This window comes from Triturus cristatus, chromosome 2_1 (genome assembly GCF_964204655.1).
Source record: "Triturus cristatus chromosome 2_1, aTriCri1.1, whole genome shotgun sequence".
Classification (NCBI taxonomy): Eukaryota; Metazoa; Chordata; class Amphibia; order Caudata; family Salamandridae; genus Triturus; species Triturus cristatus.
Genome location: NC_140581.1, coordinates 880,235,960 through 880,251,961, shown reverse-complemented (window position 1 = coordinate 880,251,961; position 16,002 = coordinate 880,235,960). Strand labels below are relative to the sequence as shown.

The 16,002-nt window shown below is 39.1% G+C and overlaps 1 protein-coding gene across 3 annotated transcripts in view; it reads right to left on the bottom strand.

Annotated features, from left to right (window-relative positions):
• The window catches only part of LOC146866025 (cytochrome P450 1A4-like), a 143,001-nt gene that overhangs the window by 36,712 nt on the left and 90,287 nt on the right, over positions 1-16,002 (bottom strand). For all 3 annotated transcript variants that reach the window (XM_085633040.1, XM_085633041.1, XM_085633038.1), the window contains one exon: positions 10,925-11,011. In XM_085633040.1, the coding sequence (XP_085489166.1) occupies positions 10,925-11,011 (87 nt within the window). The remainder of the gene's footprint in view (positions 1-10,924; positions 11,012-16,002) is intronic.

Below are 16,002 nucleotides of genomic sequence, written 5' to 3'. Positions count from 1 at the left end.
GCCAGGTAAACTGCCATGAAAGGGCCAGTGGGAAGGGACAACGTAATCCCTACGGTGGTTCATGGCAGGCAACGCCAACATTGTAGGGATTGCGGTTCCCTCAGACAGTCCGATGGGCTCCTTGAGCCCGTCAGAACCATGGCAGTCTGTCTCTCCGACCGCCAACCATCCGCCTACCATCAAAATGCAGCGGCGGTGAGGCAGGGTCCGATGGTGGTGGGACCGCTGCTGACGGTGGCGGTCCCACCGCCATCGTAATGCGGCCCTAAGTTTGTAATTGGAATAGGTAACCTGACCCTCCCCAAGTCCACCACATCCCCAATATAGTTACATTTACAAAATTCCAACACTCTCCCCATTATGGTCAACTTTGGAGTAGGAATAGTAAATCTAAACACTACAAAATCCAACAGTTTACACAATGTGGTTAAGTTTGGGGTTGGAATAGTAAATCTTCCATCTTCACCCCAAAGTGCAGTACTTTCCCCGTTGTGGTTATGTTTGGAGTGGGAATAGTGAATCTGACTCTCTCAAAGTCCATCAGTTTTCCAATGTGATTAAATTTGGAGTTAGAATAGTAAACTTGATCCTCCCACACATAAAAGTCCCATTGTAGTAAAGTTTGGATAGGTGCCCCAAATTCACTCACTTTCCCCAATGGGGCTACATTTGGAATTGGAACAACCCCCCCTCCGCAAAGAAGCAACTGTTTCCCCAGTGTGGTTACGTTTGGACTGGGAATAATAAATCTAAAACTTCAAAAATCCCATTGTGCTTTGTGGTTAAGTTTGGAGTTGGAACAGTAAATCTTCCCTTGCCAAAGTCCAACACTCTCCCCAGTGTGGTTAAGTTTGGAGTGGCAATATTAAATCTAAGTCTAACATTTCCCTATGTGCTTAAGTTTGGTGTCTCAATAGTAATGCTGAACCCTCAAAGTCCAACATCTTCCCCAATGTAGTTAAGTTTAGGGTTGAAATAGTAAATCTGACCCCCCATTTCCCAACGCCCAACACTTTCTCCAGTGTGATAACATTTGGACTTAGGGTAGTAAACTTGACCCTCCCCAAAATCCATTGTTTCCCAATGTGGTGAATCTTTGAGGGGTAATAGTAAGTGAGACTTTCCTCAAACAAGAAAACTTAACCTGGTTACTTCCCACTATAAACCCCTAAAAAACTCACAACCTGCACCTAAAACTTAACTTTAAAAAGCTAATTATTTATACTATTTACATAAATATTGATCAATAAACTAATTAGCATTAATTAAAAATGATTATCGACTTAATATTAATTAATTTACTAAAATTAATGGATTTACTTCTCACAATATACTCTGAAATTTAACTTAACGAAAAATGTATTACAAAATTAACATGATTAATTATTAATTTAATAATTAATATCAATTAAAACATTAATTATTTACTTCTCACCCTATACCCCTACAAAGCCCACAACCCACACCTAAAATGTAAGATCAAAAAATGAATACGTCAATTAACATCATTAATTATCAATGAAAGAATTATTAATTTAAAACTATATATTCATTACTTATAAATAATTTACTTTCCAACCTGTACCCCATAAACCCCACAACCCGCACCTAAAATGTAAATTAAAAAAATAATTACACAATTAACATAATTCATTATGAATTAAATAAAATAATATTAGTTAAGAACTAGTTAATAATTATTTAAAATTAATTTACTTCCCACCCTGTACCCCTATAAACCGCACAATCCGCACCTAAAATAAAACAAAAATGATTAACACAATTAACATTATGAATTATTAATTGAATTATGTTTACACAATGAAAATTAACAAAAAAAACACTGAAAAAAGCAATGATGTTTTCAGCAAAAATGGAGGGAGTATATATAAGGCAGTGGTTCCCAAACTGTGCGCCATGGCTCCCGGGAGAGCCGTCAAACCTAGCCAGTGGAGCCGCTCACCAAGCACTTTAATGCACTTAATGTTTAACGGTCTGTTGGCTTCAGGTAAACTAATTTGACTTAAACGCATGATGTTGATGATTGGTAAGTGACATGCCTAAAGCTGTAAACATAGTGCTTAATTGATGGCTGGTCGGTGGAGATGACCTCCATATTTTACTGGATCCCAACATTCCAACACTCCCAAATTAAGCTGAGGATGCCTGATTTATTTTGTTAGACTTGTTAATAGTTTTGTTTTTTTCCAAATGCTTTTACACCAATGCAAGTTATCAGGAAAGTACAGTTGTTCTGTCTATTGAACACACTATGGGGCCGATTACGATGTCGGTTGGAAACTCTTCCGACTGAATTGGTTTTGGAATGGTTTCCGACCGAATTGGGTTCTGCGAGTCTGGTCGACCGATTACGATGCTTTCCAATATTGTTCAAACGGACTCGCATTGACTTCAATGGGAGCCTGTGTTTTGAACTAAAACACAGTCTCCTATTGAAAAAAGGGATGGTTGAGTAAAACCTTTCACCCTGTGGCGGGCACCTAATGGTGCCTGCCACACATGGATTCAGTTCCGATCGGCATTCGGACAGCCCGAGTAATTCAGTTTCCCTGCATCGTAATTGGTTGGTCAGGAATGTATCCGATTTGGTTGGAAACATTGGTTCCGAATTGGATTCGGAGAATCCACATCCTTTTCGGAGCCTTTCCAACTGACATCAGAATTGGCCCCTAAGTATTAATAAGTATTGACATTTGTACTAGAATAATAGGTACTTCCACTACACATTTCTTACAGTACACATACATTTCCAGACAGGTCTGCTCTCTCCTTGGGAAGTGTGGATATTTGATTTAAACACCCACATATGGGACCTAAACCTTGAAATTCCTTGGGACCAAGTAATTAGGTTCAATTCCTAAATTCTTCCACACAGTAAGAATTCTGCAAGTTTTCCGTGCCTGTTTCATCTGCTGCATGGCACATTGCATGCGGGTTCTAAGTGATGCCATGTCATTAACCCAAGGTTCTGCCAGATCGTTTTAGACAATACCCACTGTTTACGCTATGGTTTTTTTATCCCCTGCAGGTTCGCTAGATGCTCCTCATTATAATATTGTGATGTATTCATTTTGTTCTTTATAATTACATTAGTTTATGGGCGCCATTGCTCTAATCGATATAACCAACTTGGTCTGGATATTTTTATTTAATACCTTACATATACACCCTCCATTTTTGCAGAAAACATCATTGCGTTTTTCTGTGGTTTTTTGTTTATTTTCATTGTGTAAACATAGATTAGGTTTTATTTGTTTCCCTCATTTTGGAAAATTGTTCATGGCTGGTAAAGTTTTACTTACTAAAGTCGAATAACTTTATTTGGCTGTTTAACCCATCAAAGTACACAGAGATAAAAAATTCATCCATTTACAGTCTAAACCAAAAGAATAAATTTCAAAAGGCTACATTTAAAATATGCAGTAATAAGTGGTCAAAATAAAAACATAGATTAAAAGGCATGAAAGGCGAGCTTCAGTATAACAACCTCCCAATAATAAAAATACATGTTCTTCGGTCTCTTTTGCTCTAGCACAGGCAGGGCATAGATCTATTGATAACCCTGTAGCCTCATTTCCGGGGAGCTTTAGGAGCAGATTGCCATATCTGAATCTTACGTATAAACTTTTGGCAACGGGGGTGGGGGGGTGGGGGGGGCGAGACTTGTTCCAGAAAGGGCTCAAATTGCAAACAGTGCTTGGCATTTAAGAATTGCATTGGATATTGGCTGATCTAGTAGCATAACGCTCCCGCACCACTGCCCAATACCTGGCTTTTAGTCTCTGTAGATCACCTCTAGTTGCCTTCTCTGGGCATTCCAATAGATCCAACATATTCATTGATTTACACCAATCTGCGATGTGTTTGAATCACAGTAGTTTTTTGGCACCGCTGGTCATCAACACCTCCCTCATAGAGTTACAATAATCAGAATGCTGAGGAGTTGTCCACATACGTAGCCAGTAAATTAATGGTTTCAATGAAGCAATGTCACCTATTCTCTTCATCCCTAAGTCACAAAACAAAGGAATCAATGGGGTGGTAATGGGTACCGAAATAAGTGATCTGACAAAAATATTTAATTTGTTTACATTAGTGTGGCCACATATCTCTGCTCCGTACAAGGCTCCACTTTGAGCTTTAGCACGATAGACTTCCAGTGCTGGAGTTAAGGATTGAGTATATGACTGTTTGTGGAATCTTAATATTGATTTAGACCTCTGGCATAGGACAAGGTAACTCTTGTCTACCTGTTGTTCCCAGCTAAGTGAGTCAATCAGTCTAATCCCAAGGTAATCAAATTTTTTTACCTGTTCGAGAGCTTCATGTGCAATCCTAATTTCACGTAGTCCCCCCGCACTTTTCCAAGCACCATATATGTTTGTTTTAGCAACGTTAAGTTCCAAAATCCTGTCCCTGCTGTCTAAAAATATATCCACTAAAATTTGTAAACCCATGGGAGCTGTGGATATAAGTAAAGAATCATCTGCAAAGAGCAAGATTGGGACTTTTGCGCAATTCATGGTGGGAGAATCATTCCTACAATCCAGCAATCTGTTCTCCACACCATTAATAAACAGAGTAAATAGTGTGGGGGCAAGGACACACCCCTGGCGCACCCCACGCTGTATTGGTATCCTCTCTGTCAATTCACCGCTTTTCCCCCACCTGACCTGGGCATAGTTGTCCTTGTGTAATCTACTTACTAAGGTTACCAGATCTACTGGAACACCTAAATCAAGAATTGTTTCCGATAGTAGATCACGCAGTAGTAAATCAAAAGCTGCTCCCAGTTTGACAAATGCTACATAGAGTTTCTGTTGTTTTAGTGGCACATATTTCCATATTAGTAGGGTAAATCTGAAAGCCTAGTCACATGTGCTTATTTTAGATAGAAAACCTGCTTGCTATGAGGACAGTATCGCATTATCATCCATCCAGTCCTGGAGTTTGTCCAGAACTTGTCTGGCAAAAATCTTTTGCAATTTATCAATCAGGCTGATGGGTCCATAAATGGAGGGGATGGAGGCATCTCCCTTTTTATATATAGTAATTATCTCGGCTCCCCTCCAAGTTGCCAGGATATCCCCACCAGCCGATAAACAATTAGACAAAAGATTTATATATGGCCCATATAGTGGGTTCTGATTTATACTAATCGCCATATATCTGGTTGGGGTCGAGTGCTTTACCTACGATTAATCTATTAATTGCCGACAACGTGTCATCTAGGCTGAAAACCAGTGCAGTGCAAATCGTAATCATAGCAGGAAGAGTATTAACAATGTTCTGATCAGCTCTAGGGCTGGTTAGGCTGCCAGAATCCTCAACCCTGGTGTATAGTTTGGAAAAATATTCCACCCAAACCTCCGGCTGGATATGACAACTGGGAGTGGTTGCATTTTCCAGACTTCCCTTTGCGCTAATATTTTAAAACAAGCAAATATCATTACATTTTGCAGCTAATACAAAGTCTTGCCAGTTTTTGTCTACAAAGTCACACTTAGCTTTGGTTAGTGCAGCTTTGTATCTTTTGCAAGCCATGGCTACCCCCAGGCTGGCTGTTTTAATTACATTATTGTATTGAATTACATATTCATAGTCTACAACCTCATATATATCCCTTATTTTCATAGATGACATCAGTGCTGTTTTGTTAATTTTCACTGTTTAAATAAAGTTTAGGTTTTTCTATTCGGGTTATCTCACCAGATGCACATTATATTTTTGTCCTCCTAAGTATATTTCTTATTCATTCAATATGTTGCATCACCACGGTTGGAGTGTTCGAGATAGGCTCATAATAGCAATTATCTTTTGAAGTCCCAGCACTTCCCTTTCAGACCTTTAGCGTCCGTTTCAAGATGGCGCTACTGTAGCTAGATTATAGAAGTCATGTTTTCATTTCCAGGTTATGACCCCTATGTAGGCATTTCGGATGCGAAGTTAGGCCATGACCTCCTTTAGCACGGCCACATCTTGGCCCACAGACAATCTGTTTCGGGAGCACCGGGTAAGCCACTTTCTAGCAACCTGCGCGCCTTTGATGTAAAGCTTATGGGCTGTATATACTTAGTAAATACCAATACTTTTCTTTATATTTATTTTACAGTTTCCGTCAGTCCTCATCTTTTTCGGTCCGGTTTAATCTGAGAGATTTTAGTCCCTTCGGACTATTAACTGTTAATTAAATGATAATTAGTAAGTGGTTAGGTATTATTCTTTTACTAAGTATGCTTCCCACTCTGCGCTTTAAATTTGTGCCTGATTTGAGTCATCGCTTTCTATGTAGTAATCGCACTAAGCAGTCCCTTTGACATGTATTACAGTCTTGGTTGTCATCTGAATCGTTACCCCATAAATATTGACTGCATTAAACAGCCTTTTATGTAATGGATTCTATATTTGGCAATTGGTGGTGCCTTGTAGTCAATTTCATCTGTATGGGCCCAAAGTCTAAGTCACTATCACTTTGTTATAGGAATTTGCCATCCATCTTAGTTGTTTGATCCTGCACCGTGGTGATGACTGCGTTCCCCTAGCTATTTCATCAGCGCTCTGTATCACTTATAGATTTGACTCTTTTATATCCAGGTAAGACATGCAGTTCCTTTTGGTATTGATAGTATAAAGAAACCCCAGAAATAATTGATGCGTTGTCACCCTATGCATTATCTTGGATTTTTAAACATATTTCCTACTTCATTTGTTCATCATTTTCAAGACATCATTCGATTTGTGGATTCCTGCTTGTTATACCAGCTAACGGTTCAATGCTAGGTTCCCGTAGTTGGTCATTCAGAAGTATTAGTCCTCCTTACTTTTGGTTAGTTTTGTGTCCTTTGTACAGCAATTGCATGCCTAATGATATTCTGGGCATACACTCGAGAGGCCACTTTGAGATACTTTTAGATTAGAGGGTTTGATTCACACTTTTTCGGGATGCAGAAACTTTGATCATTTTTTTTTTATAGTTATGAATTCCCCACTATCTCCATTCAAGAAAAAGAGCACGATGATGGGGCCATCTTTCTCCAAAACTACACACCCACTGGTTTTACTGGCCACTCACAATGGTTTGTAAATGGAAGAAGCAATTGTGTTGCGGGCATGTCATATATGTATTTCAACTGATTTTGTGTCCTTTTTAAGATATTGGTGTGATGGCTTCCTGATGAAGGCAGCAATGTCGAAATGTGCGTAGTGAATCTTCAAGCCCTCCACAATATGATCCATGTTTTTGTGTCAATATGGAAATAGTTAATATGATTTCTTGTATTTGACTGTATATAAGAAAAATCATTGTGAAATGGAGTTATTGTCCCTTTTGCTGCAATTTGACTAAAATAGTGTTATCATTTACCATTTTGAAGTATCAATTTATTGTTAAAGACAACTTTTTAAACTGTTGTTAATTAATTCTCTCATTTATTTTAGTGCTTTTCCTAATATTGTATAAATACATAATAAAAAAATTATTGATTTTTTTTTAATACAAACACAAGTGTTTCTACGTTCATCTTTAATTAGCATAACATTGCTATATGTCTATTCCATGTCTATATGCACGTAGACGTATGTGAAAAATGTCATGTTCAAGAATATTTTCAAATTGTTAGTTGTTTTTCCCTGCTCTTGGCAAGTTATTTGAATGCATGGGGCCTCTTTTTCCTAAATTGAAACCTAGAGTAGTGCCATATATGTTAGTATTCAGAAGAATTGAAATGCACCCAATTCCATGGCCTGTATCTGGAGAGGTGGCAAGCAAGTTAATAGTGAGATAATCGTTAAGAATAATGTTAGATGAATTCCAGGTTTCCTGAATGCAAATTATAGCAGCTTTAAGGCTAGCAAGCAAAGCAAATTTTGTTCCGTCATGCCAGCCATGTTCCAATAAATTCCGCAAAGGCCTATAATGGAGTTAGAAACCGAATCTGCGGGAGAGTGGTTGGCTATGATTTATGATTTAGACAGCCATTTCCAGTTCTGAAGGTTCCTCTGCTGTTGTTGCCACAGAGAAATCCTCTGAAGGAGAAACAAATACAGATCTCCCAGCGGTGGATACAATCATTAGGGCATTCTGTACCTTTGAGAAGGAAACATCTTCCATTAATGCTGAAGTTAAGGCGCTTCTTATGTCCTCCCCCTGATTAGTATCCGATTTCTTATGCACAATGTAGTTCTTATACGAAAGATGTGTTAACACACCAATGCCTATACTCAAAAAGTAATCACAATTTACCATAACAGGGCTAGCTATAACCTCTAATAGAAATTTTACCCTTCTATGCAATCCCATATGGGACTGGAAAATATAAACTGCCAGGACGTCACTATATTTTACTGATGCCATCAGGTTGATCGCCATAAACAAATTTAACAAGAAAGATCTATTCACTGCCCACACACTCTCATAAAACAATGGCATAAAATCTAAAGTAGAGAAGGTATTCATCAAGGAGCCATTACACTTTTTGGAGACAGTATTTGGAGGGCTTGTTTTCAAATTAAGAATTTTTTCTGAACTGGATACAAACTTTAATATTTGAGGGTTAAACAGAGCTGCATGGGGATTCAATCCTCCTGAAATGGCTTCCCTCCTTGCTCCCGGTTCATCCCCAACTTCTCCAGAGTTAGTGGGGATTGAGTGCAGAGGCTGAGTAGATGTCTGGAAGGGGCCCCTTATGATGGTTAACTACGGGTGAGAGGGAGAGCTGTTAATGTGGGAAGAAGACCCACAGCATCTACTAGTTTGAGCTATTCCTGTGTCCGCATCCGTAGAGATAGCAGCATTTTCCTGGAACCCATATATTGCTTCGTCAAACTTTCCTACTCCTTTCCGATCTTTGTTGTGGCTAAAATGACCTTACTGGGTGGTTCCAAAGTACAACTGGGAATTTCTCTCGACACTGAGCTCATCTTTTGTAGTTTCAGACAACTTTTTCTTCTGGATGCTAGAATATATAGGAGTCGATATGACCAATTCACTGTGATGGTTACAACTACTACACACTGGCTCTTTAAAAAGAAATCTTAACGAGAAGCCTCTACTGTCGGTCTTATTTTTGACACCAACTCTTCCTGTGAACACAATACAGCAGTTCATGCTGGCATTTGCAGATGTTGATTTACCAATAGAAGAAGAAGGCTTACTATCAATCTGAATAGGATTATGCTCACTAATGGAGGCACTTTACATTCAGTGGAGATGATAATGCAGACACTGTTTCCCTACACTGCAAGGGTGTCTGCCTTATGGTAAGTATAGTTTTGTACAGAAAAGGGTCCCTTCCTGTACAAAACCATACTTTGAGGCAATTCCCTCTTTGTATGTGCTCTGTAGAAAGAGGGGGATAAGGAAAATACATGACAACAGTTCGCCTTAGTACAACTGTCTCAGGAAGGTGCATGATTTTGGCACAAAATCCCTATTGGCAATAGATTGAGATTTACATCAAAACTATGGGTGGTTGCATGGGAATGACCATTCACCATCCATGGAACGCCTGCTTAATAATTCAATGCAAAACTCGATTTGCGTTGGAATGTATGGTCTGATTAGGATGGTGGGTGGACGAAAGTCCGCCCGCCACCTGATCATAGATGGGACCGCCCAACAGGCTTTTGGCGGTCGCATCGTAGGCATGCCTATCTTTTGCATTGCGGCAGGTGCTGCTGGCGGCAGCACCTGCTGCAATGTAAAAAAGGGACACTGAACATATCCCTGCACTATGCGGCAGGCACCATCTGGCGCCTGCCACATGGTGCAGAGATATGTAGGAGTCACCATGGGTGCCTCCCAGTGCACTCAGCTTAGGGCAAGGAAAAAAGGGGGCCTGCTACTGACCTCCAAAGTCCTTTTCTGCCTGCCTGTTCATGGCGGGTTAACCGTCATGAGCAGGCGGGCAGAAAGGGACATCGTAATCCCTACGGTGGTGGCTGGTAGGCACTGCCACCATTGCAGGGGATTGGAGGCCTTTCACTGCACCGGCAGGCTCAAGGAACCAGTCGGATGCATGGCGGTCGATCTTCCCGACTGCCAACAAACTGCCCGTCATCCTAATGTGGTGGCCGGGAAACTTGCTTAGGATGGCGGTGAGACCGCCACCGATGGGCTGTCAATGGTGGTCTCACTGCCATCCTAATCAGGCCTTAAATTTGTAAACCCCATAAGTAGACTTTGAGTTGGGTTTGTGTTAAAAAAAAGTCACACAAGCCTTAGACAAAATCTTGGAAAATCTGAGCCTAAGTTTCTACGCAATAGTGGTAATGCAATGTAAGAAGTGCCCACTGTTTTCTATTGCAGATTTATTAATTTTCAGAATATAACTATTGAAATAGTTTAAGGCCTTGGCTCTAGGAAACAGCAGTAAAGCCTTTGAGTTCTGTGCAATCGTCTTGAACAGGATATCTTTTTTAACCTGACATGCACAAATAAATGCTGTTCAGGCATCAGTGAGAGTGTTGTCTGGTGAGACCAGATTACAGTATTCAGGATTTGATGGATAGAAATATGTAACTGGGACAGTAGTAGACACCACACTACAGTTATTTTTGTTTTATTAATTCACAACTTGAGGCACAGGAAAAAAATGGTTTGATCAGAATCGTATCATTTTCTGTCAAATAGTGACACCACTTGCTATTAGCAATGTGTCTCACTTTTGATTGTGCAGTTTGTATAGTGTTTTGAGGAAACCATTATAAATGTTGGAGAGAAATACAGAACATGATGCTGTCAAGAAAATTGCGTGTTCCTTATTTCTAAAGTTTAGAATACTGAATACAACATTCATTAAACAATATATTAAATTCTCAAATGTTTAAACGTATATGCAGCCTTTGTGATGTTAGTCACATAAAGAAATGAAAAAAAGAACCCAATAAATGATTTGATACTTACTCATCATGATTTATTTGATAAAAGTTCAAAAAGACGGTTGTTCTCCTTGGGATAAAATATCCATTTAAAACGGTGTCTTCAATTGTACTGAAAAACAAAAGGTGCAGTACAATAAAAGCATTGGTGCATGTATGGCAAACATTTTTTTTTTTTTTAAATCGGTCTTCTACTTCTCACTGTAAAAAATATGACCCGAAGCAACACAATACCCCACAGTAAATTATTTTATAAAATGTATGCATAGATGCATTCATTTAGCAGCAGGGTCTATTACAAAAATGGACTGCCAAAGCCAATTGGTTTCACATTTGTATAACATGTGCATCCCTGTCAGAAAAGTAAAAACTTGTTGGCTAGACAAATGTTTATTGGAGTATATGAAAAGCTAAGAAAAAATCTGCAATTACCTTATAAAGCGAGTAAAAATTATTTGTTCAAAACCAACGTCTAGTAGCAGCTATTCATTTGGCGCAATGGCAGTTTTTCCCTCGGCAGTATAATCTCCTTTGAGGACCTCTGGCCTTCCTTAGATTGAACTGCAATCCTCCATTTCCTGTAAGGACATCTGTCCTAAACATGGTTCAATTGCAGATTTCCAACTACATCTTCCATCAGGCTCTGTCCTACAAACACTTTCCTACCCAGCCCACCTGGAACTATGCTTTCCTGACAATGAGTGGAAATGTACTTTCAAGATGGCTGGCACTGCTGTATGGTGTTTGTAGCAGAAAGCCTTGATGGAAGTAGTAGTCAAGCCAGAGACCAGTGTCAGCCATCTTGCTTTCTAGCTACACTATACTCCCCTATAATGACATATGTGGGTTGTGCAGCACATCTGAAGCTTTCTAGCTACACTATACTCCCCTATAATTACATCTGTGGGATGTAAGTGGGTTGTGCAGCACATCTGAAGCTTTCTAGCTACACTATACTCCCCTATAATTACATCTGTGGGATGTACAGCACATCTGCAGCTTTCAAACTTCAATTGGCGCTAAAAAGAGGCTGTGAGGTTCTAGGTCAACGGCAGGGCTGCCAGCAGCAAGGTCAAAGACTTCAGATTTCAGACAAAAGAAAGACAGTACTTTTACATTTTTTTCCTGAGGCTGATGTCTCCTAGTCAAGACAAACATGTTGCCGCTCTCACACAAGTGCTGACAAAATCAGCTCTACATCACAGCACATTCATTTGGTTAACGCTTGTCGCTAGTGCAATATGGAATGGGAAAAAAAGAATTTGCTTCAAACTAAACGTTTGAACAAGAGCAGAGTATAGCAAACTGATTCCATTCAACTACACCATATCTTTTTTCCATTTAGCTACTGTTAAGTGGAAATAATTGACTAAGGGACTGATTTAGATTTCGGCGGATGGGTTACTCCGTCACGAAAGTGACTGCCGTAATATGAGTATATTAGACTTAATGGTACTTTTAATATGTTGGGCGAGATATCCGCCACGTTTCTGACGGAGTAACTTGTTCACAGAAATCTAAAACATGCCCTAAATTAGAGTCAAACACAGTTTAGTTCAGTTGTTTTTATTTAACAGAAATTGTGTAAAACCAATTTGCATTTTTTTAAAGTAATTGAAGGACTGGAAATTATTTGGTAAACCCCATATTACACATTCAAAATGCTGTATTCGCAATATATGCTTAAAACCTGTTTAACACTAGTTTCACAATCAATTTACTACATTTTTGCCTTGGTGCAAAAAATCCTTCCATCATATTTAATTGCAGTAAACTGTTATTCTCTGTCCCAGATGAAACAGACATTTGCAAACAGACGTATAATGTTTTGCACCAGACCAAAGTTTTAGTGGTACACCTCATAGTCTCACCTACTTACAGGCTACTCTCAGTTTGTACTAGAGATCTGTGATCCTTAGTAATCTGCATATGCACCTTGATGATATATATATTTTTAAAGTACTTAGATGTGGATGATAGATAGATAGATAGATAGATAGATAGATAGATAGATAGATAGATAGATAGATAGATAGATAGATAAGACGTTTGTTGTTTCAAGTTATTTAAATCCATCACAATACAAAATACGCAATCAAGATAAAACAATTCATATCTTAGTCATTCAATTGATATAGCAGCACTTGACTCTGTCAGGAGCCAAGTCCACTAAAGTGCAACATGCAATACTGATCATATAAAATCAATAAGACTAACTCTCTTGCGGCGGGTGGTGAGTCCACTGGGTGGTGCAATATCAGGGCACCACTATATGTTCAGGGGGAGGGAATTATGGACAGCGGGTAATTCCATAATTCCTGGTGGGTTTAGGGAGGGTCTGTTTTGGGTGGGGAGAGTTAGTGGGGGGAAGGGTTCTAAAAGAAATTTGAGCAGGTGCTGTTGGCATATCAGGTTAGGGACTACACTGGTAATTTATGGTAGATTAGAATGTTCTCCGATTTATTTATTTTCTACAAAAAACAAAAATGATTCCAGCTAGCTAACGTTAATGGCATTCTGAATAAACGTAAATATGGAGGTTTGATTAGATGGCTAGGTACTTTAAAAACCCAAATTATTTATCTACAGGAAACTCATTTAAAAACTAATATTCCTAATTATTTTATTCCAGGAATATTTTCAAGAGCCTTTTTTGCTTCTGCTGGAGTTGCTATGCGAGGGGTAGCGATCTATTTTTCTCGCAATTTTTGATTGGGGGTTTCTTCATGAACAAAGAGATCCCTTTGGGAGATGGCTCTGGATACAAGTTTCACTTAATAATCAGATTCTAAATTTTGTAAACTATTATGGGTCAGTTTTTGATGACGACACTGCATTATCCACACTTTATAAATTATTGCTGGGGGCTCCGTGTCGAATAGTTCTAGGCGGGGACTTTAACTATATTCAGAATTTAAAGCTCGATAACTCTAATAGAGGGAAAAAACAATTAAAACCCAAAACAAAGAAGCTTTTGGACGCTCTGATTCAAGATCTTTATTTAATCGATCCCTGGTGGGTTTTAAATCCTGCCACTCGGAGTATACTTGTTTCTCTCGTAAGTATAAAACCGCATCACGTATAGACTTCTCATTAATGTCTCCCTCCTTTAATTTCAAAGATGCAAGTATAGGCCCCAATGCATTCTCCGATCATTCTTATGTTTTAGTAGATGTCGAACTGGATCTGGCTGGGAGAGGCAGGTCCAAGTGGCAGCTGGACCGGCTTCTGCTACAGGACCCAGTCTGGATTCGTAAATTTAGAGTTTGGATAAATGAATATTTTTAAATAAATGAAGGAACAGCTGACATTTTTTCTGTTTGGGGGGGGTTCAAAGCTTCAGCACGAGGAGAGATGATCGCTATTATGGCTAATAAATCTAAGGAACAGGAACGTCGAGATAAGATAGCACAACCTCAACAGTCAGTAATTGATGCTGCTAATGCATGCGGCACTTTAAATTATTCTAGGTTGGATCAAGCAAGGAAGGAGTTAAGGGATTTCTTTTTTTTAGAGGAAATTAACTGCTCTCAGACTTACAAGCAGAAAGTATATGAGGAAAGTCAAATGGTGGGGAAGATGCTTGCCTGTTCTACAAGCAGCCGCGGCCCGTGGAGGGAGTTCCGTGGGGCGGAAAGGCAGGGCGGGGGAGGGGCATGGTGGGGGATACTAAAAACCGGAATATGGATAATTTGAGGGAGGTAAACAATTAAATAAATAAAACAAATTTCGTTGTGCGCCCTGCATCGCAAAATGCGATGCAGCGTGCGCTACGAAATTCGTTTTATTTATTTAATTGTTTACTTACCTCCAATTATCCATATTCCGGTTTTTAGTACCCTGCACCTCCCCCGCCCCGCCTTTCCGCCCCACGGAACTCCCTCCACGGGCCTCGGCTGTCTATAAGAGCTTGTAAAGAATCTGCATGCATAAGCGAAATATTAGATTACCAAACACACTTAAGAACCACTGATAGAGCGGAGATTGCTCGTATATTTGTTGATCATTATCAACAAATTTATACCATTAATAATCCAATAAATAAAGAGCTGATTGAGAGCTATTTTGATTAACTTCTTGTTCCCAAATTATATGATAGCTTGGTGTCAACACTTCAAATTTAAATAACTGCAGCTGAGATTGAGAAAGTCATAAAATCTTCGGCGTCAGCTAAAGCGTGTGGTGAGGATGGACTCCCCAATTAATTTTTTTAAACTTTTTGGAAAGAGTTATCTCCTTTTCTGGTTAAGCTGTTTGATTATATGAAAATGGGGGGCGTAATTCCTTCAGAATTTAAAAAAGCTATAGTCGTAAGTTTCGTAAAAAAGGGTAAACCATTTAATAATGTTAACTCTTATCATCCAATTAGTTTACTGAATGCAGATTATAAATTTTTTATGAAGATTTGGGCCCTGCGTTTGACCCCGGCAGCCAAGGAAGTGATTCATGGCGATCAAACAGGGTTCATTGCGGGAAGAATGATGTCAACTAATACCCGCTTTTTGATTCAAGCTCTCGATTATTTTAATAGCAATAAGACTTCTGCTTGCATAGCGATGGTGAATGCTGAAAAGGCCTTTGATTTGGTTAATTGGGACTCGTTATTTTTTGCACTTTTAAGGTTTGGCTTTCCATCATCTATAATAACGATGATTAAAAATATTTATTCGGAAGCTCAGGCACTCATTATAATCAATGGGGATGAAGCAGGCACGGTTAAAATTAATCGTGGAACTAGGCAGGGATGCCACTATTAGAGCACCTATTGCAGGGATGACTAAAATAAAACTTTTCGCAGACGATGCTATTCTTTATTTAGATCCGGAAAAATTAAATATTCAATCTACTCTTGCAGAATTTCAAAAGTTCGAACAAATCGGAGGGTATAAAATAAATACCACTAAAACTGAGATTTTGATGTTAAATACGAGGGTGGATTGTCTACCGGAAGAATTAAAATCCAAGGCGTTGAAAATCGACCCAGTTAGATATTTAGGGATTTACGTTACAACACACTACAGAGATTTATTAAAAAATAATTATGAAGCAACCTGCGATAAGATCGCTAATCTTTTGGCTAAATGGTCCAATCTTCCTCTTACT